At 46.6% G+C, this 21772-nt stretch overlaps 1 protein-coding gene across 2 annotated transcripts; it reads right to left on the reverse strand.

Moving 5' to 3' along the window:
• Positions 1-1185: 1185 nt before the first annotated feature.
• Positions 1186-21416, reverse strand: LOC149332157 (BTB/POZ domain-containing protein 7). 2 transcript variants are annotated; one of them, XM_089557102.1, is made up of 12 exons: positions 21106-21416; positions 16895-17066; positions 15743-15898; positions 14742-14996; positions 12435-12627; positions 11260-11643; positions 10353-10561; positions 8397-8472; positions 7727-8037; positions 5501-5705; positions 4799-5217; positions 1186-4545 (listed from the first exon to the last, which is right to left on the reverse strand). In XM_089557102.1, exons 2-12 carry the CDS (start codon positions 16928-16930, stop codon positions 4396-4398), a joined length of 2394 nt encoding a protein of 797 aa, XP_089413228.1. In that variant the 5' UTR covers positions 16931-17066; positions 21106-21416; the 3' UTR covers positions 1186-4395. The 2 variants fall into 2 exon arrangements, with proteins under 2 accessions (XP_089413228.1, XP_089413227.1); XM_089557101.1 differs by having other exon boundaries at positions 12435-12639.
• Positions 21417-21772: the final 356 nt, after the last annotated feature.

Below are 21772 nucleotides of genomic sequence, written 5' to 3' on the forward strand. Positions count from 1 at the left end.
GAGCTGTATAAAATTATCGCATTTACTTTTCAACAGAATTACCAAGAAATGCTGCCTTGTAAAAATCGGCACCAAATAACTAATAGCATTCCCACAGAAAGATACCTGTAGAGACAGTAGTTTCACCTTATGTGATTATTCCAACCTTACAGGAATTTTGAAGTATGCCATATCGCTCAGTGCATGGTGGGAGATTTTTAATACCATTCGATTAAACTGTGTGCAGTAAAACTTCAACCCAGCAGAACTAATTTTGTCAATACAACACTGGCTATTTAACAAATTTTAAACCACAGGCAGTGGAGACAGAAGATAGTGCTGTCTCCACTGAGCGAAGCATCCACTGTATATTTACTCAACTGTAACACGGAGTCTTTTCAGTGACAACAGAAATTAAATATCGTCCCTTGCATTAAAACTAAATCAGCAATATCGAATAACAGAATATTTTTTCCGGTTACTGCTAGAGAAAATGACTCTCATGTTAAAATCGTGGTTGTGCTAAGTTCGGGTAAATATGGCACCTCGTTTCCCAGAGTAATGCAACTCAAATTTGTAAATTGTGGGGTTCAAATGTCCTCAAGCGACGCATGTGCTACAAGGGACACTGTAGTAATAGGCTCTAGTTCAATTTCCACCACCTGGGAATCTTTTACGTGCACCAAGATCACACAGCGCATAAGCATCCTTTGTGTTTAACCTCCATCAAAACTCCCATCATATACATATATATATATAAATTAGTAACGCAAGTAAGGAAACGAGATTCACCTCCAGACTTTAAAATGCTTTCCATGTAGCAGTTGATGCCTGAGGAAATACTCTATACAGAAAAAAATTTCCCGCGCAATTCCTACACCTTGCAGTACGTCAGAGACTTCACAATATAGTATTTTGATCAACATGTCAGTGCGCTGAAAGTCGCAGAAACAAAAATAAGCTTTGACCATAAAATCCTATGACAATGCACCACTTTCATTCCGAGATATAGAAAGGCTGCGCAAAAGCTAGTGTTCTACAGCTAAGCCTAAGGAGGAAATAGCAACTATAATACTGTTTGGTACCAGAGTGCAGTTTTTTCTTCCTTGTATTTGGTACTAGTGCCGTACCAGTTCTGTACCATCCAGCCAGAACAGAGAACAGCAGTCCCCGGAAAGAAAGCTTGGAACAGAACAATGCACTCGCTTTGGGCATCCAAAAAGTGTATAAATACATTTCATTTTATTTGCACTGCCCACTAGTCACCAGTATAATCTTGTATAGCACAAGCATCTCTTAAGCACAACAGTACACGGGCATGACACACCCCCCCACCCAACTCAAAAAACAAACTCCGTACGGTTGCCACAACAGGGGACTAAAAGTGTGCGCTCTGTCCTGTTGTACCGTCTCCTTCTTCTTCTACTGTTTGCGCAAGTTTTTACCTTTGGAAACTAAAAGCGATTCTGCATTCTGGAATGTTAAGTTGCTGTTGGCAATACCATCTCTTAAATGATCAATTTTGACCATGTTTTTCTATGCACATTCTGCAAACTCATAAAAGTGCTTGGTGATCTGTCCTAATGTCAAATTTCTAGTTGATTCATTAGCTTCCAAGTTCAGGACTTAGATGAGCACTGCATCATACACTAATGATATATGTTTTGAAGGACGCTGGCAAGTGCTGTTCTTATATTAAAGGAACTATAACCTCGCGTCTTGGGCACACTGTTTCAAACAGTTGGGCCTTGAACAAGACGCAATTCTCCCTTTCAGGTATTTCCCAACAAAGCAACTTGTGACTGATTGAAATGAGCATCACAAGTGGTGTCATACAACTTGCCGATGTATGCTTTGAGCGCGCTGGCCATATGTGGTAACGCCACTCCGTACTCCTTTTTTGTGATTTTCATGCTTTTTAAGCTTTACTTTCTATCATTCAAACACCATGAAAAAAAAAAGGCCAAGCCACAAAGTGTGAAAAGTTACGAGTTTTGTCATACCTTACAAGCAATTCTCAAGACTCGCCAATCTACCTACTCAAAATGAAACAGCCACCCATAGTGTGAAGAACTGCGTGGCCCATCGCTATGAATGGCCGATCTTCATGCTAACTTCTCTTTTAGTAAACCCCAAATTTTGACCAAATCTGCACACTCTATATAAAATTAATCTATCAACCTGAGTAGCGTTCCTATCAGTGCCTATAGTTCCTTTAAACAGCAATATAAACTGTTTATCTGTGCCTAATCAATGTTTTATAACAGCATCCCTTCCGACGAAATTGCCCAAATTCGAACTTGAGCACAGTAATGCAATGATGATAACATTGTAGCAGTTTACGGCCATGTTCAACTGCAAGGGTATCATGTACACCTTAACTTAAGCGATAGCACTGACATGTATATTTCCACTTGCAGCAGTATATTGATGAAAAACAGAGATGCCATGCTGCCAATAAATCAGCCATGTTTACATTAACCGCACTCGTTAATGCAGCAAATGAACTGCCTATGCAGAGCTCAGGCTTAAATACCCTCTCCAAACTTTATACACACCGATGTCGTGCCATCTATTTTTGTTTTAGCATGCTCGCATTAGAGTTTCAATTCAGGCATATTTGCAACGTTGCAAGCCATACGAGATACACTGTACGTTGCAATTGCTCCAGATAATACCCTGGTACGTGATAAGCATCGCTGCTATTTACAAAAAAAACAAACTCGAGGCAAGAGATGGCTTGCGCTTATATAAAGAATGGTTTTTATGCCTTACCATTCATTCTAACCGGTAATATTACCATCTGTTCAAAATATAACAAGGTAAATGTAAAAAGTGTAAAATAAGAGAATAGGCTCTGTACAATATACAGTTGCTACTGTGAGTAAAGGCGCCTTATGTAAAAAAAAATGCTTTCAGCATGGGAACTTCACCTAATACCAGTTAGACAACACAACGCACACATAAAAGAAAGAAAATGCACTTTTTTTTTTTTGAAAAACAAGAAATGCAGCCTTTGTACTCAAACCTTGAGCAAAGACAACTCAGTTTGCTTAAAATGCATCCCCTGACAAAGCGACCATGTCGCAGATCACACTTATGGCCACTGTGACCATTATTACATTGCAACAGCAAGCCTTTATACACAGACGATTCCTTGAGAGCGTCTTTTCAACCATATGCTCAGTATATCACAAACTTACAAACCAGCAAAAGCGATGTTCCCAAGACTGAAAAAAATGAGTGCAGTTCCTTTACAGGTGCAGTTTTCGTCAAAGCTGGACCATTGTTTTTTGTCGTACATGTCACAAGAAAGTCAAATGCTTTGCAGATAAACACCAAGCCCCAGCAAGACTCGGGTCTTGGATTTTTTTACAACCAAACTTGGCCATTATGCACTGAACACAGACGTTGCAACCGATTACTCTTTGCTTCTAAGCTGCGATATTCAGAAGCATGTTCGATCTTTCATGGGCAAAGAAAGTAGCAACTACTTTCCGACCCTATGAGTCGTTAGTATTCTCTCTCTGCAATTCAAGCTTGAGCCCAAGTATCTTGAAACCCAAAACAACTTTGTACACACATTTTCCTACACAGCAGAAACCACTCTCCAGGGCTGCTTTCACATCTGCACTTTGTACAACATGTCAAATACAACAAAGAGTTAACCTTTAAAAAAAAACGAGGTTCTGGTCTCAAATTTACACGCACAGTCCAAAGCAGTTTGGAAGACTGAATCATAAATAAATAGCAGTGACAGAGAGAAAAAGAACTGTTGCCACACAAAAACAGCAACAAAAGGAGCATTTTCACGCATTCGCAGAGTCCAGTTCTCACAAAAAGGAGGAGCTTTACATGTCGGCAACCACAACAAAAGCTTCACAAAACCAGCCACCATCATGTTTTCCGAAAAGACAGGTCCGGTCAGTGTCTTCGGCCCCTAAAAGACGGGTCGTACACTCCAGATGCGGCCGCAAACCACGGTCTCTGTAAGTGCGCGACGGACGACGGGCGTCGACGCCCCAGAGAAGAGAAACTGTCCCTAGAGCGCCATGACGAAGCGTGCCACCTCTCCAGTTCTTCAAAGCTGTCATCGCGAGACTGTACAAGCGGCCAACCAGGAGGCGGCGGAGGCGACGACGACGGCAGTCCGCGGTGGTGGTTGCTGAACACATTAGACGGCTTAGATGACGCTGCCACAGCGTTCGAGGCGAGCGGCGAGTGCTGCTCTCGCTCTCGGGTGTGCGCGGCTGCTGGTCCTGCGGAGTGACCGGCGCCACCCGACCGGAACGGTTGCACGCAAAACAGAGAAGGCTGCTCCGACCGGAACGGTTGCACGCAAAACAGAGAAGGCTGCTGCTGTTGGCGCTGCAGGCCGGTGTGCCGACGCCGCGGCGGCACAGGCCTTGGCAAGGGTCAGACAAGCATGTGTACGGGCGAGAGGTCGTCAGCCTCGCAGCCGTAGTCGTCCTTGTCGGACTCAGCCAGATCCAGGTGTTCCAGGGTGGCTGTCGCCATCGCGATGTCTGGAATCATCTTGCTGAGATTGCTGCTCTCGCTTTGCAGCTGGGAGACAGCAAGAAAACGAAGGAAAGAAAAAAAGAACATTCGTATAAGGTCTCGTGCTTCACTCAGTCTGGGACGACATTTATGGAGACGACATTAATCTGTCACAAATTCTTTAAGCAGTGATGTTCTTATGTTAAGCTTGTACCCACTCAAAACCCAGTGGATACCAAGAAGCACAACCCCACACCTCTTGCATACAAGGTGGATGTTCAAACCACGTTCCAACAACATGAAGTGCTTGGGAACTCACCTCAGTCATGCGTAGTGCTCTCCTCCCCAGATGCGGCTGCCTGTGGAGCCTGAGGTCGGCAGGCGGGGCCAGGCGTCGAGGCGGGGCTCGTGAGGGCGGGACCAAGATGGGGTTGGGCGGAGCCCGCGCCACAGCTGCTGCTGACGCCGCTGGCCTTGTTACCATGAGGTCCAGCGGGTCCTGCGCAGTGGTGGAGGAGGAGGAGGAGGAAGAGGCGGGGGCCCAGTCATCACTCGGGGGCGGGGCCTGGGCGAGGAGGGCGGCGGCCTGGTCAGGAAGCCCCGCCTCCCGCACCACACGCAGCTGCAGCTGGTGGCTGATGGCGCAGCGGTTGGCCCCCAGTGAGTAGGCGCGGGCAGCCCCCTGCCGCAGCTCTTGCTCTCGCTGGCGCATCTGCCGCAGCAGCTCCTCACTTAGCACTGCACACACACACACACAACACAGTCACCACCATCAAAATCCAACATCTTTGTGACCAATAAAACAGTTAAAGAGGGCATGGGCTAGTGTTAATGACAGTGACCTTGAAAGCATTCGAGGTTAAAAATCTATGCCGGCATGACAAAAGCAAAACTAAACTTGCACCCTCTTCTTCAAATCAGACTCACTTGACAGTACCGACAGTACAGTGTTTTTATCCCTTTTCTTTGACTTACGAGTGCTGTGTATCTGAGCCACAAAACCTGCCCTCCCTCCATTCACCTGGCAGTGTGGGATCTGGTAGTCGAACGGCAGGTGCGGTGGCCCCTCCATGGGGCAGGCATGGGCAGGCTTCCCGAAACGCCCCCGCTGCCCCCTTGTCCACCATGTAGAGTGTGTCTGGAATGTGTGTCAGGTGCGGGGGCCATGGGCTGGGCGCCACGGGACCCAGGGCCTGCTCCTGGGAAAGCTGCTCTTCCAGCCAGGCCTGCAAGTGGTCAAATAATTGACTACATGCTAAACCACTGCTGAAAGCGCAAAGGGAGGCCAAAGAAACGCTTCTGGTCAAACCTGTGGCCAAATAAATTACTACAAATGAGCTTCTGTCAGGTACCAGCAGTGTCCTCTGCCACAGGCGATACGACGATTAGTTAATTACGACGAGTGTAATTAACTAATCATAACTCATGAACCAAATTTTTCCCACAGCAAGATCTTATCACGTGCTATCTAACTTGTGGGGACGCTTTTGTCCCCTGCGTTCGCTTTCCCTCAACGCGCTAGTTCCCTGTGGTTAGCTCCTCCGCAAAGCACTCCTCTCGGTTCGGTGACTTTCCACTAACAGGGGAGGGCGCTCGCGTCGCAGCGACACCAGCGCCACGGATGGCGTTTTGCTGCGCGCGCGCGGGGGAAAATCTGGTCTCTTCTGCTCGGCACCGGGAAGCGAACGGACGTTTCGCTCGCAGCTTCGCTCTTCGTCGGCGGGCGACCTCGTGTGGAAACCTGTTCCCCTCAGCTCGACCCGTCCGGCCTCGGAGATATTCCCTTTGCCCTAGCGTGGGCGAACGTTCGCTCGTAGCCGTACTGGTGAGTTGGACATCCTCGATTCCTCAGTGTATTTTGTTGCTAGCTGGCGTTATTGTTGCTATAGCAATAAATGCCTTGTTTGTGTCAGCTATTGTGTCGTTCCTTTGTTCCCGCAGAGCAAGGCCCGCCGTGGTCGGCGTGCGCTCAGTAGCGTACGCGACCACGGGGTGGGGTCCGCGCGGTTTTGAACTATGTCAGCCGCGCTTAAGCGGGGAGAACTTGTTTATCTTCCCCATTTAAACCCCATAAACTAAACCAAACTTTTGCACATAGGTATATCTTTACTGGACGACACAATCATGTGGACAAGTTTTGATGGCGCGACACAGCCATCCAATGCTTCAGACAATTTATGAATTAGATTTTGAAATAAAGTTTCAACCTAAACACACATTTAAACATACATAAAAGAACAACTTTGAGATTACTGCAGCGACCCGCATTGGAGCAATGCGAAAGCAAAGCGCCCACATACTATATCAACGTCTGTGGCTATTTTGACGTCCGAGTGTAATTAACTAATCATAACTCATGAACCAAATTTTTCCCACAGCAAGATCTTATCACGTGCTATCTAACTAAACCAAACTTTTGCACATAGGTATATCTTTACTGGACGACACAATCATGTGGACAAGTTTTGATGGCGCGACACAGCCATCCAATGCTTCAGACAATTTACGAATTAGATTTTGAAATAAAGTTTCAACCTAAACACACATTTAAACATACATAAAAGAACAACTTTGAGATTACTGCAGCGACCCGCATTGGAGCAATGCGAAAGCAAAGCGCCCACATACTATATCAACGTCTGTGGCTATTTTGACGTCCGAGTGTAATTAACTAATCATAACTCATGAACCAAATTTTTCCCACAGCAAGATCTTATCACGTGCTATCTAACTAAACCAAACTTTTGCACATAGGTATATCTTTACTGGACGACACAATCATGTGGACAAGTTTTGATGGCGCGACACAGCCATCCAATGCTTCAGACAATTTACGAATTAGATTTTGAAATAAAGTTTCAACCTAAACACACATTTAAACATACATAAAAGAACAACTTTGAGATTACTGCAGCGACCCGCATTGGAGCAATGCGAAAGCAAAGCACCCACATACTATATCAACGTCTGTGGCTATTTTGACGTCCGAGTGTAATTAACTAATCATAACTCATGAACCAAATTTTTCCCACAGCAAGATCTTATCACGTGCTATCTAACTAAACCAAACTTTTGCACATAGGTATATCTTTACTGGACGACACAATCATGTGGACAAGTTTTGATGGCGCGACACAGCCATCTAATGCTTTCGCATTAATGAACTTTGATTTCATCTGAGATATGACCTTGAATGACACACAGCTCAAAAATGCGAATTCACACAAAAGAAAGCAGCTGTCTTCACCTTGGCTTCTTCCACATAAGGAGCAAAGAGGCGAGGCCGGGGTCCGGCCAGCCACGCGGCTGCGCCCCTCGAAGGCGGGGCTTGAGAAGGCTCCTCCCCTCCCAGCATGCATGGCGGTGGGCGGGGAAACAGGCCCCGCCTCTGGGCCTGCAGGAGGGCGTCCGCGCCCAGGGGAAGCACGTGCGCCGTCCGCACATGGCACAGCAGCTCGGAGAGTAGTTCCCGCAGTTCGGTGTCACTCAGCAGGTCCCGACGGCTGCGAGCACCTCGCCTGGCAACGCTGTGCGCTGTTTGGCTGACTATGTTCGGTTCTGCAGAGAAGAGCCGTAGCCACATCAACACGTCATCAGAGATCTTGGTTAGCACCTAATACTACAACAATCACAAGACTGCAAACATCAGGTATGGCCAGGGACAGTGAGTCACTGCGTAATGTGAGCATTGTCCCTGCGCTACTGCAGTTACCTTTCATGAACACAAGCAAGCACTGAAAAGAATTAAACCTTTATCAAAACAAAGCACTCAAAAATGAATTTCCCAGCCTTACAGAGGTGTTAGTCAAAAGCTTATACACAATTCGATGAAACAAAACGCGGTACTGAGTTCAGACAACATAACTAGCGTGACAGAAATATTCAACTCTTGACTATCAAAAGTTGCACCTTCTTACCTCTCTCCTCCATTCTCTTGAGCAATTGTTGTTCTCCCCACTTGAGTACAGCTACCAAGATCTCCAACTCACTAGCCTGCAATAGGAGAAAAAAAAGAACAAAAAAACCCTGGTTTCTTTCTTGCTTCAGCTGATGCATTCCACAATAAGTGTCCCCGTCAAGCATTCCACAGAGATGCCTTTGAGCTGACTCTCATCGCTGTTTCGTTGACGTCGTGTTTTCTTTAAAATACAGTGGAACCTCGATTATGCGTCCCCCGGTCATGCGACGACCTGCATTTTACAACGAATTTGTGCGGTCCCGGCAAAACCCCCATAGAGACAATGCATTAAAAACCTCGGTTATACGACGCAAATTTTAGAAGGGCCCCGCTTCGTACGACGTCTGGCTCGTACCGTCTGTCAAAAAAGGTCGTCAGCAAACGCAGGCCGGGATTCGCGATTTTCGCGATTTTAAGCACCCCCCCAATCTAAGCACCCCCCTATTTTCGGAAAAAAATTTCTGAAAAAAAACTTTGCATGTGAATCTAAGCACCCCCTTTTTTGTGCGGAAGAGAGCGTTGCCGAGGCCGCCAAGTGCACTTGCTCTCTTTTTCGTCGAGCCTGTGCAGTCGGAGTCCCGAGGAGGCGCAGCCTGCGAGGAGGCGCGGCCTGCGCGTTGTTGTTGTTGTGACTGAGAGAAGGATGAAAAGGAAATTGCACAGGCCTGCCTACTGGCTCGAGCCAAGCCACCACCGCTGCCAATTGCAGATAGAGAAGAGTTAAAAGATCAGAGGAAAGATAAAGAGAAAAGATAAGACGCCCATCGCAGCCGGAGCGAGGCTACTGAAAAAACAGATAAGCGGGTGAGGCTGTGCTCGGACACTACAAGACAGATGGCGGCTCAGAACTGTCTGCAGCTATTTTTCTTTTGAATGTTTCCTAAATAAAATGTTTTTTCTTGCGCCCGTTTCATCGAGATTTCGCCGCGAAAAGAGGGGCCCGGGGAGGGGGGGGGGGGGGGGGGTCAGTTTAGATTTTTCGAATCTAAGCACCCCCTCTCACTTTGGGCATCGCGATCGTGAAAAAAAGGGGGTGCTTAGAATCGAGTAGATACGGTAGGCACACTTTAGCCAGTCGATAACCGGTGCGCCTTAATCTTTCCACCTATCAAGAAAACCGCGCGAGCCGCTGCCCCACTGCTCACTGCTCACGGCAGCCTCAACGGCCATTTTATCGTTTGTTGAAGACTAGCCCTCTGCCGGCAAAAATGTGCTGCATTTGTGTTCCGAAAAAAAAAAAAAAAAGATGACGATGAAGTTCAGACGTTAAAAAATATCACGCTTGATTTTCGATTATACAACACCCGGATTATACGACGGTTTCGCGCGGTCCCCTGAACGTCGTATAATCGAGGTTCCACTGTAGAAACATGGGCTTTAGCCACAAGTTTAGGTGATGTGCATTTTGTGCCTTGCTGCAACACAAATATGTAGACATGGAAGCAAAACTGACACTTTGTAGCTACACACATGACAGATCACACACAGATACCACTGCCACTTCTTAGTTCTGAAAGAGAGCAAGAATCAAGATGTTTAAAAAAGCACTGGCTGCATAAAAGATTGCACTAGTCAAGACGATTGGGCCAGTTGGTGCAAGAGGTCGTTTAGAAATAATGCTACGCTCTAGAATAAAGACGACACAAGATGAAGAAAAACATCATAATCACCAGCCTGACTACGACCGGTGCAGGGCAAAGGCCTCTCCCAAGTCTCTCCAATTAACCCTGTCCTTAGCCAGCTGTGGCCACCGTATCTCCGCAAACTTCTTGATCTCATACGCCCCCTAACTTTCTGCCGTCCCCTGCTACGCTTCCCTTCTCTTCGAATCCACTCCGTCACCCTTATTGAGAAAATTGAGAAAAGCACGGCGCCACAACTGCCAGGAAGGTCCCCAAAAGGGCCCCACTGCTACCTGCAGGAAGTCGGACTGGAGCAGGGTGAGCAGCTGCCCCTTGGTGAGCTGGAAGAGCAGCGGGGTGGCGGCCAGGGCCGAGAACTCCTCGGCCAGGAAGGCCATGGCCTGCCGGTGCACCCAGGGAGAGCCGTGGGGCTGCTCACTCCACTGCAGCACCCCGCACAGGGTGTCTGGACCCAGCAGCTCCACCAGCGCATCCTCACATGCTGCACTCACATAAGGCAAAGGTGTGGTGGGATGTTGAAGGCAGCAGCACAAAGAGGAGCAAGACACCAAAGCAGAAAGGTTTGCTCGCAACTCAACAAGACAAGACTTAGGCACAACACTGCACAAAAACAAAGCTGACGGTTGTCAGGTTTGGAAACTGTTCACACTGACAAGAAACACAGCACTGAGAAATGAGAAAAGAAATAGACACACAAGAAAAGAAAAAGCGCCGCAGATGTCGTGCCTTTTTTTGCATCAAATTTTATACAATGAAATAAAGTTGAGACCTGAAACCTTAGCCAACTTCGTGCAGTGCTGCGGGCAGACATAAAGGGCAGCGAAGTAAACTACAGATAGGCACAGTTGTGTTGGGCTGTAAACCTGGATGTTTCTGTCAATGCACCATGCAATGCATGCTGCCAATGGGCAAATACGAGGTCCCCCGTGAACTCATTTGGTCACCATAGGTGCTTCAAGGCTAACAGTGAACAAACTCCCAGAATAAACAGCTAAGCACTTCTGAAATGGTTGTATCCAGCAAACAAAGCTGAAACACCACGTGAGCCAAGCAAAAATGGGGAGAAGAAAATGCATGTGCAATGAAGACTACCACAGACAATGGTTAAAAATGACTGTGGCATGTTACAAGCTCCCACACCACTCAGTAGCCAGCAAGCAACCAGCGCAGCCTACTCACCCTGGGCCAAGGAGTCCAGTTCCAGCAGCCGTGCCACCTGGTAGAGCTCCATGAACTCCTCGGCCAGGGATCCACCCGAGGAGCAGGGCAGCATGGACAGGTCCACCGTGTCCTGGTACAAGGCCCACAGGAGGACACGCGCATGCCGCACCGGGACCACGCCGGCATCCAGGACCACCCGTAGGCGTCCACCCGGAGTGGCCCCTCCGTCTCCACCGCCTCCTCCTCCACTACCAGAAGCAGTCCGTCGCTGGATCACCCCACGGAAGAAGGGGCAACGCGCTGCCAGCACCGCCCGGTGGCACGGAAACTCCGCTTCCTGCTCCACGCCGCCTCCGCTACCCGGAACTTCCCACACCAGGCTGGCATCCGCCAGGTGCCCACCTGCATGCCACAGAATGCCGATAGGGAACTTTCATGCTGAAGGACATTTCAGTAAAGCAAACAGTGGTGACTAGCTAAGAAGGCAGTTTATCTACGCTAAGTCCCTGCATTTTGCATACTGCAGTGCTGAAGCTTTTGTACAGTGTCTGCTAGCCATCCTATCTACCTTAGCCTCACAAGGGAGCACAGAAGAATCTCCTTCCAGGTGCTATTTGCTGATGCAGCACAGCATCAGCAAATGGCATCAAATGGTGATGTAGCTGGAACCATGCTGACAACGGAGCCTATAGGCTTTGGCCAAATGTGTCAAAATGACACCAAAACCACCAGTGTCAAGCTGTATGCTCTAGAGGAGTTCGACATAAAGGTCACAAACAGCTAACACACAGGCACAGACAACAGTCTGTGCCTGTGTCAACACATTCAGACACAAACACGTTAGCGTTTGTGTTAACATGTTAATGTTAACATTCTAATGTCAACACGTTAGAATGTGTTGACACACAACGTGTCAACATATCCACGTACAAACATGTTAGCAATGTTGCTCCGTGCACACATGCACACACTATTCCTGGTAACAAGTCCCCAAAGTGACATGTAGGCACAGGTAGAATGCTGCGCCACGCTTTATTTCTACCCCCACTTGTACAGTAAGGCTGGTGGGAAGCTGTACGAGACAAGCGTGTTCAACTTTGCATCCATGCAAGAGAGACAGAGAGACACACCCCCTGGGAGCAGCCCACCTTCGAGCATGCAAGAGAGAGTCACACCCCCCGGGGGCGGCCCACCTTCGAGCATCCTGCGCAGGTCGTGGGCCAGTGGGTTTGGCACTCCAAACTGCTCACTCAGCCGCAGCAGGGTGGACAGGGCGGCACTGCTGCCAGCCTCCCCGGCCACACTCAGCTCACCCGTGTACAGGTACCGCAGCAGGTCCCCAAAGAGCTCCACCCCGACGCCCGGAATGTCCATCTCCACCACCATCTGTTTGGGAGTCAGCAGCAGCAGGGGAAGGGAAGAACACCTGCCATCACACTTCACCTCACAAGACCGAACAACATCCAAGAAAGTGCTTCATTTTTCACTGAACTTTAACAGAATTTTCGGTCACCATAATCAAGACTCACATGTGATGTGCCACCTGTGATTCACTTGCGATGTGCAAGCTGTCCAAGATGCCCAATCCAAGTGAAGTCCCAACCTCTTAACTCTATGAGATCGTCAGTCAACCCTGACACTTCCAATCCTTTAGAACACCCGCTCCATCTCTATTCATATCAGCGGCAAAGCTATATTTCAATTTAAACAATGAAGAAACGATGAACAGCATGACTTATGAAGCAAACAAGGCAAATGATATCAACCAAATTTTAATGAATTAATGCAACGTACTGAAAAAGCATGGCATGAAAAAGCAGTAACTGAATCCTTCTTCCACAATCAATCGGGTTGTTCTACAGGAAAGTTAACTGTCATTCAGTTCTCAGTGAGGCAGCCATGTCCAAATGAGGCTGGCAGCATTGCACGGATGTGTCAACTAGGATGATGGCAATCAACAGCCCTGACTTGATGACATCTTCCAGTTTTTCTCCAATCACATCACAAGATGTTGCTATCATGGGTAGCAAAGAAACTAGCACAGGCACAGCCTTCAATAAACAGTATGTGCACAGACACGTAAAGAAGTGAAGCAGCACTGGGAAAATGGCGACCAAGAGTTGGAGCTCAATGTATGCTCAAGATAATCTAGCAAGCATGTGCAGCTGGGAACAGTAAGTTTTGAGCAGTGTAGAAATATGCACTGGCATTGCAGATCATTAGTGTTGTGTCCTGGGAACATGACTAGATAACCTGACATGACAAGATAACTCGACCCTAGAAGCGAAGATGAAAATGATAGTAGTAACCATGCACCCCTAGTGATAACAAAACTGACCCCAAAACAAAGATAACAAAATACTGTGCCAACATTTTCAATTTTTAAAGGAATTGTAAAGCCCCCCCTGCCAAAGGTCTTAAGGTCACAGGACTTGCTTTCCAACCATGGAGTGGAGCAATAAAGGCAACCATCAAGCTGTAAACTTGGTTTGGTTTATGGGGTTTAACGTCCCAAAGGGACTAAGGCTATGGGAGACGCCGTAGTGGAGGGCTCCAGAAATTTCGACCACCTGGGGTTCTTTAATGTGCACTGACATTGCACAGTACACGGGCCTCTAGAATTTCTCCTCCAAAGAAATTCAACCGCAGCGGCCAGAATCGAACCCACGTCTTTCGGGTCAGCAGTCGAGCACCATAACCACTGAGCCACCGCGGCGGCTTCAAGCTGTAAACTCCTCTCAGGCAAGAGGAATCCTTGTCCTAGCTGTTCAAGGCTCTCTGGCTTTTTAAGGGACACTCTCAGGACAAATTGAAGTTCATCTGTATCGGCAGATTATTGCATTATAACTACAAAGTTGCTACCTGCAGTGAAAACGGAGCTTTCAAAAGCTGAGAAAAGGAAAACAAATGAAACACCAGTGATGCCATCGCTGGCCGATTTCGCAAGCAACTTGAGAAGCATCGATACAGTTTTTGTGGCACGGGTCCCAGAGGCTAGGCTAAACTGCCACTCGCTTAAACACGATGATCATGGAGTCCTTTTCGGTTTAGATGTCACAAGCACCCATTGAGTGATGGGAAAAAATCTTTAAATGTGATTTTCTACGCAATAAACTTATCTTTTGCTGCCGGAAAAACATTAACATGCCCAGAAAGAGTTATAGAATGGAATTTTACTGAAGAACAAAAACTTGGATGGAGCTTTACTCAGTGTGCTTTTAAAAGTGCCATGAGTGCGCCACTGTGCAACCCAAAAGCAGACTGTGTGGCCTAAAGATTTCTGATCAGGACTGTACATCGTGTGGTCCGTTCAGCGAAAGTAAGACTGGCTTCAGCGCAAAGTCACATGGAAATGCAGCCCGCTGACGTCCACATCAATGAGAAGCCAGAAACCTCAACTGCCACCTACTTCAAAGGAAGTCGAAAAATCACCTCTGAATATGTTGTAAGCCTCTCAGTTGCCTTTCAAGGAACTGAAAGCACTCTTTTCTTCCCCTTACCATTTGCTGGCGTGGTCCTCCTCCCGTTTCCGACAGCAGGTCCCTGAAGAACGGGCAGCGAGCCGACAACAGGGCTCGATGGGCCGGGAATGCAGTGCCTCTGTAGGCGAGCGTCACATCAGCACAGAGGCGGGACTCAAGGAGACGTCCAAGGTCGGCCCGACACGACCGAGCGGGGAGCCGAGCGGCGTCAGCCTGCGCCGTGAGCTCACGGAGGGCAGCGGTGGCTTCGTACTCGTGAACCAGGGCTGCCACCTGCAGAAGACAGGCAGTTCGAGGTTCAGAACTTGGCACACAAGCGTTGCTGTCTGTCTGACATAAAGCCTATTTGACTATTCACACACTACAAATGAAAAAAACCGATCCTAGTAAAGCCCCTTTCCTGATGGCTTCGTTCAATCTCTTTATTACATCCGTAATAAAAACAATTGCTATGATCATCTCCCTTCTTACAGACCTATGATGTCTCAAATGTGTCGTGATGTTAATGTCACTGACGTTGACAAGTATGCTAGCACTGCAGAGAGTAACGCTGCATTTTGGTGGTCAGTGATGTGTTCTTGTTCTCGAATACATTCACTTTAGACACTGTGTCCCACTATATTGTGCAGCAAAGGCAAAAGGAACCAGGCAGAAAAACCATTCTTATAACCCCACAGAAGCTCTGATAACAACAAAGACTGTACTGGAAGGAGACTGAATTGATGCTAAATGCAGCATCCAAGACCAGAGCAAAGCACTTTCTGCTTAGCAAAGCAGCATGCTTCAGACACTGCGCTGCTTCTATACAGAAATGTGAGCAACACCTATTAGCAGATGAAAATATGTCACAGCGGCATCAAATGAGAGCTCCGGACTTGGAGAGCCATGCCTTCAGTGCCTATTGCAATTATGCAAGAGATGCTGTGCATTTATTCTGCACGGATGTATATGAAGAGGTGACCAACAAAACCACACTGCGCTTCTGGAGCTGCATCAGTTCGGCCTCTGTGTCAACGTACCTCGCGCACAGTCCAGCCAGCAGAGTTGAGGAAGTCGTTGAACACCTGCGCGTGGTCGAAGCCCTTGCTGGCCCTCCATCGGCGACGAGCCAGCCGTTTCCGCAGCGTCAGCAGTGGTGCCACCCCCCTCTTCTTCCGCCCCATCTCCGGAGCAGCCTGCCGTTGTCACATATGCCATCACATGAACTTGCGCGGTCATATACAGCAACTGTACACTCGCACACCCCGGTGTTACATCACAAAGCTGTCACGGAGGAGTTCCACCAACACAATGAAACCTCCTCACAGTAAAACTCGGGAAAAACTATTTTACAAAACCTTCTCTTACATGCGGGCAAATCACTGGCGCTTTTTACATTGGCCTATCATAATTTCCAAACGTTCCTTCACAAAAAAAAATTCAATAGGAGTCTCGCAAAAAAAGGTTTTGCTAATCATGCCCCTGGAAACCAACAGCAATTTTCTACCCTAGGATTACCTTGCTGCAGTTGAATTAATTCACAGCTCTAGAGTGAGCAGTTTTGGCACAGTGCACATAACACCCACAGACGCACAACAAATTTTATAGACCTGTACTATGCATGCAGTACTATGAAGATTATTAGTCATTTGACGTATCTTCACATGCCAAGGCTACACCCCAAGCTATGAGGCAAGGCATAGTGAAGGAGCCTGAATTAGTTTTAACCAGCTTGTGGGTAGCAACAATTGTTTTTAGTTTGTGGTAGTTTAAAATAGCTTAATCATCATTTTTCTGTATTGGTCACGTTCTAAACGCATGATTTTAGAACTAATTCCAAAAAGAATGTTTTCCTGCTCCTCTGCACCTAAGCTCTCCATAACAGTTGTGAAAGTACCCACAAGCTCCATCTCTCATGATCTAATAATCCAACAAGACCAAGGTTTATAAGTTTGCAGATTATAGCGCCACCCTGTGATGTTAATGTGAACTACCCAGGTCTGCTCATTAGTAGCAAAGACCGCAACAGATAGCTGACACCAGAGCTGACAGGGGGCATTTCCATCTCCCAGTCCTTGGAAACAAAGCACGGGAGGTGTTTTAAATTTTCAGCTGCAGTTCCGCAACTTATACATTTAAAGAACTCAGTTCAGATGATGTGGTGACAGGTGCAGGCATGTGGGTGTCCGTACCTGGGGAGGGTCCGGCGATGACGCTCCCACCCCCATGGTGCTCTCGGCGCGGCCTAAAGGGGTGCCCTGGGACACGCATGGCCGGGGCACCCCGGGGGTCGCTTCCCTGCTGCAACGCACATCACCTTCCTTGCCCAGCCGGGGGGGCCTCAGGAGCAACCACCATGCCCCACTGCACCAACACAACACGAGAGGGGAGTTTGAAACAGTAAAGAATCTCTGAGGACAAACTGAGGTTGGCATGTATTGATGGGTTACGACATAATTATAACAGAGGCAAGTTTCACTGAAAACATAGAAAAGGCCATAAAATGGAATACGGATATCACCGTCACTGGCTCTTTTCACAAGAAAACTGAGATGGCGTCAATACATATGACTGTACATCTCTGAGGCTACACCACACTACCATTCACTCCCAAGCTGTTGACAGCAATCTCGGAGTCCTTTTCATTACTGACAGCACGAGTCTGAATCGAGCGCCAGAGAAAATATTTTCGATATTTAAGTCCAATTTTCTCATAAATGCATTTTTTACTTCCGAACGAATATAGCACTGCCACGCAAAGCAAAACAATTGGGTTATACTTCTTCAAACAAAAATTGTGTGCGGTGTTCTCAGTGTCACTTTAAACACTCTTGATGCAATGGACACAAGACTCTGATTCATCTTAGCATTTTGCAGAGCAACAGCAATGTAGAAAGAGAATGAATAGAAGACAGGACAACGAGCCTCTTCATTTCCGTTGCCCACCTGAGCTATTTCACACTGTTTGTTGCAAGACGACATCGTACCCACTCTCCGAATTTTCACTTTCACTGCAAGTCTTATTCAATCTTACATCAAGAAACTTCTTATCACACTGCTGAGAGCAGGTGTAGGCAGTAAATAATTCCACAGACTAGCTTTGCGCTATCTGGCTTTGTGAGAAAAAAAAAAGTGCGGTTTTCCATCATTTGGTTGTACAAAAAGTGAAACGTCAATTTTGCAGCCCTTTTGTTCAATGTCATGAGTCAAAACCATCTAGCATTTTTCGGTTGACTTAACGAAACCAAACTAAACACGGTTTCACAGTATGCCTCATCTTGGCTTTGTGAATCTCACTCCCTGACACCTATGGAACACTGACACTAAGTTCATCATGTTTAAAAAAGTGGACACTACCAACACATACAAAACTGCGTACAGTGCTCAATGAATAAAATGATACGATGAAAGATGAGGAATTCAATGCATTCAAGTGGCAAAAACATGCTAGTGGTCTGTTTGCTAACATCACTGAGTGGAAAGATTAACAGTGCCCCACAGTGAAGTGCCAAATATGCCTAAACACTCAAATTATTACTTGCATTCATTAATGATATTACACAATTTAGGTCAATAAGCAGAACAGTAACAGCAGAAGCACTCTAACACAAGTAACACAAGGCTTCATAATAGGGGTCTCTATTTCTGTGCTAGTAATGTAACTTCAGAAAGGTAGTAAGTTGGGATAGCTAATGTGTAATAGTCTTAAGCTAATGGCAAAAAGCACAGACGCAAAGCAAGAACAAATATGGCGGATATCCTGTGTACCTTTATGCCATTGTTTCATGCTGCTTTTAAGTTCAAGTGTTAAACAGACACTGAGGAGGAACAGAAGTTGACGTGTATCGATAAGGTACCATGTTCTGATCATAGAGAGACCATTCTCAATAAAAACGGAGTTCTTATAAGCTAAGACCAAGAAACGAAATACACGTGTCAGCACCAGTGGCTAATTTCGTGAGCAAATTATGTGTAGCAACACTGATTTTCGGACGCTATATCAGCATTCACACCAAAAACAGTAGCAATGCGCACTTTTGGCAAGGACACCACGAGTCTGAATCGGCTGGCTGGAAGATATCTAAATCCAATTTCCTCACCAATAAAGCCTGGAACGCATGTAAGCGAAAAAGAGAGCGACGCGACAAGCGGCGCGATGAAGGAGAACATGGTTCGCTCTGTCGCGAACACATCTTTTGCTGCCGAACAAACTTCTCAGCTATGCAGGATATTATATCTGCTGGCAGAAATGTTGGTATGAGTAGAGATGTGAAGGCCTGAAAAAAACACTGCAATTTTGGAAAAAAAAAACGTTTTTTATCGTTTTTTTCAGATGAGGAAAAATTGAAAAAAAAAAAACGAAAATTTCACAATGAAATTTCAAGTTTTTATGATTGCTTGCTTTTAGTTTAAGTTTTTGTTTTTGCTTTGAAAACCATTACAGCGTGCATCGTTGAACGATTAGAGAGAAGTCATCGCCGGTGCCAGGTAGTTCTTTTATAACGTTCGTGCTGCGAGTACGCGGTTTGAAGGCCAAGTCACATATAAGATCCAGGCTTGACTTAAAAACACACTAATATTTGAAGTCACGGCTGAAGTAGAACAAAATGGCTGCAAATTCTATAGCCCGACACACACGGCATAAATAACATAGGCTGCTGTGCACGTAAGCGGTTCTGCTGCGCATAGTGCAGCACCCAGCGACAGTGACTCTGAGTGCGATATGGAGTGACTTATAGATCAGTTTTCATGTTCCATTTCTCGGTGCAATAGAACAAGAAGTTCGTTCCACAAATATGATATCTATATCTCCATATTCGCCTGAAGTGCAAATCATTATTTATCTCCTCGGTGTAATAGAACAAGAAGTTCGATTCACAATATGACATCTATAACTGCATATTCGACTGAACTTGGAGCATTATCATTGATCGTTGTGCTGTTGAAAATAAATCTGTTTGTGTCACATTTTGCAAAATTTCCAATTTTTCATGAAAAAAACCCTGAAAAAAAAAAACGGTTTTTTTCATGCCATTCAAAATTTCTTGAAATTTTACATCTCTAGGTACGAGTAGGATTAAACCACTGGCAATGAACAAAGATGAGCCCCTTGTAGGCAATACTGACAAATCGGAGAATAGGCACAAATGATGAAAGACCAAAGAAAATGTTAACGATGAGTGGCAGTCATGACTGACAAGATATGCTTTGCACAGCAAAGGTGCTTGTTAAGATAGGATGAAAATTTTCATACATTGTATAGCATCAAACTGGCTGGCACCTATAAAGAAAGTTAAAAAATTTTCTCACTGTGCTTTCACTGCACTGCAGACTGCCATATTTTAATTACATCATTACACACATATTTTCTTCTGCACACAATTTACATGCTCAAAGAAACACCGATCAGCTTCAAGACTGACGGTTTCAAAAGAGCTCGGAAATGACAGTAAGCAAACACCAAGTGTGTAAACACCGAGAAGACGTGTAAAAAAAAAAATATCTGCACGATCTCAGAACCGTGATGAGCTCAAGCGTTTAACAAAATGATACAGATTTTGAACAGTTCGTCCGCACATAGGGGTGCCAGCTGTTACTTAGCTGACTTCGGCAATCTGTGACAAGATCAGCTGATCAAGCCGCACTTTCCCAAGCGTTCACATTCACGAGCGCGATCAACGAAGGATTTCAAAACCCACACACATCGCGGAAAAAAACTCGATCCCTTGCAAAACCGGACAAGTTTCTCACAACGTACACTGCATGATGATCACGACTGACACAACACGCGCCGAGAGAGCGAAACCGCCGCCAAAAAAGCAAAACACGCACGATACAGACGCGGGGCCCAAGAGGGGTCGTAGGCCTAAAAATGAAACAACACCAACAAATGCGTCCCACCGTAGCGGAAATAACACTCGCGCACCCGTTCATAATAGTAGAGAACGTGTATCAAGTGAAAAAGCCCACAATATGCTTACACACCAAAAAAAAACGCAGGCTTCCCGTAGCAGTGCGGCTCTTAAGAAGCGACGATCTCGCTATCATGACACCCAAGGCGCCTGCCGACCTACACGTTTGATCGAGCCGATCTGCTCCAATTGCCCAAAGACGGATGTTGTTCAACGAGGACGCTTCCGCACAAGCCTCCGATCACCGTTGCCCATAGAACGATGTCTGATTACGACGAAACAAGCCGCAAAGCGGATCGAACAAGGAGGCGTATGAGAAACTCCAAGAGTATTATTAAGTGCCTCCGTTCGCCGACCTCGTAAACCTCCCCATCTGCTGTCTGCAACTCGAAAGCAAAGGCTCCTGGCACGACTCGAGGCTGATCCGCGACTAGCAATCCAAACGAAACTGCATCTGATTAAGCAATCACGATATCCGCAGCGCAGCTCACCTCGTATTTTTCTCAAACTAGCGCAAATCTAAGATGAGAAGTCATGCTGAGAGCAGGGGCTTCACGATCGCGATGTAAGCAGCACCAGCAGCAGTAGCAGCGGCGTTTGACAGCGCTTCAAGCAGCTTTCCCACGGTGTCCGATGCGGCGACGCCGTATTGCGACGACGCTCGAAGGAAGTGACGAGGTCGAGGCACGTAGTGGTTTCGCTCGCATCAAAGGCGGCACGCTTTGGCACAAGTATTATCACCGCACGCAGCGAAAATCAAACATGCAGAGCACAGAGCCAAGGAAGGGGACGCCTCGGAACGCCGAAAGTGTGCGCTGCGCTGTCTTCACGTGAGATGGCGCAACCATACTAGTACTTATTGCTTTGCACAAAAATTAATTCATTACACTGTATTAATTATTTTGGGACAAAAAAAAATGTGCTGTTTCTGCTTACGCAGTATATTGTAAGTTTAAAAGACATCCAAATTTAACTTTAATGAGCGCTACCATACAGCTTGAAGCTTTGAAGAAGGAGAGAAAAATGGCACTTCTCTCTATGTCCTGAACCTCTTCTATACCTCTACTGAGCGTGTGGCATTTCTCGCGGTCTTTTCGAAACCTTGCTTACGTACCAGAAAAACTCCAAGCCGCTCTGGCAAACCATACAGTCACTAGG

This window comes from Amblyomma mixtum, chromosome 8 (genome assembly GCF_055824585.1).
Source record: "Amblyomma mixtum isolate Tamu chromosome 8, ASM5582458v1, whole genome shotgun sequence".
Classification (NCBI taxonomy): domain Eukaryota; kingdom Metazoa; phylum Arthropoda; class Arachnida; order Ixodida; family Ixodidae; genus Amblyomma; species Amblyomma mixtum.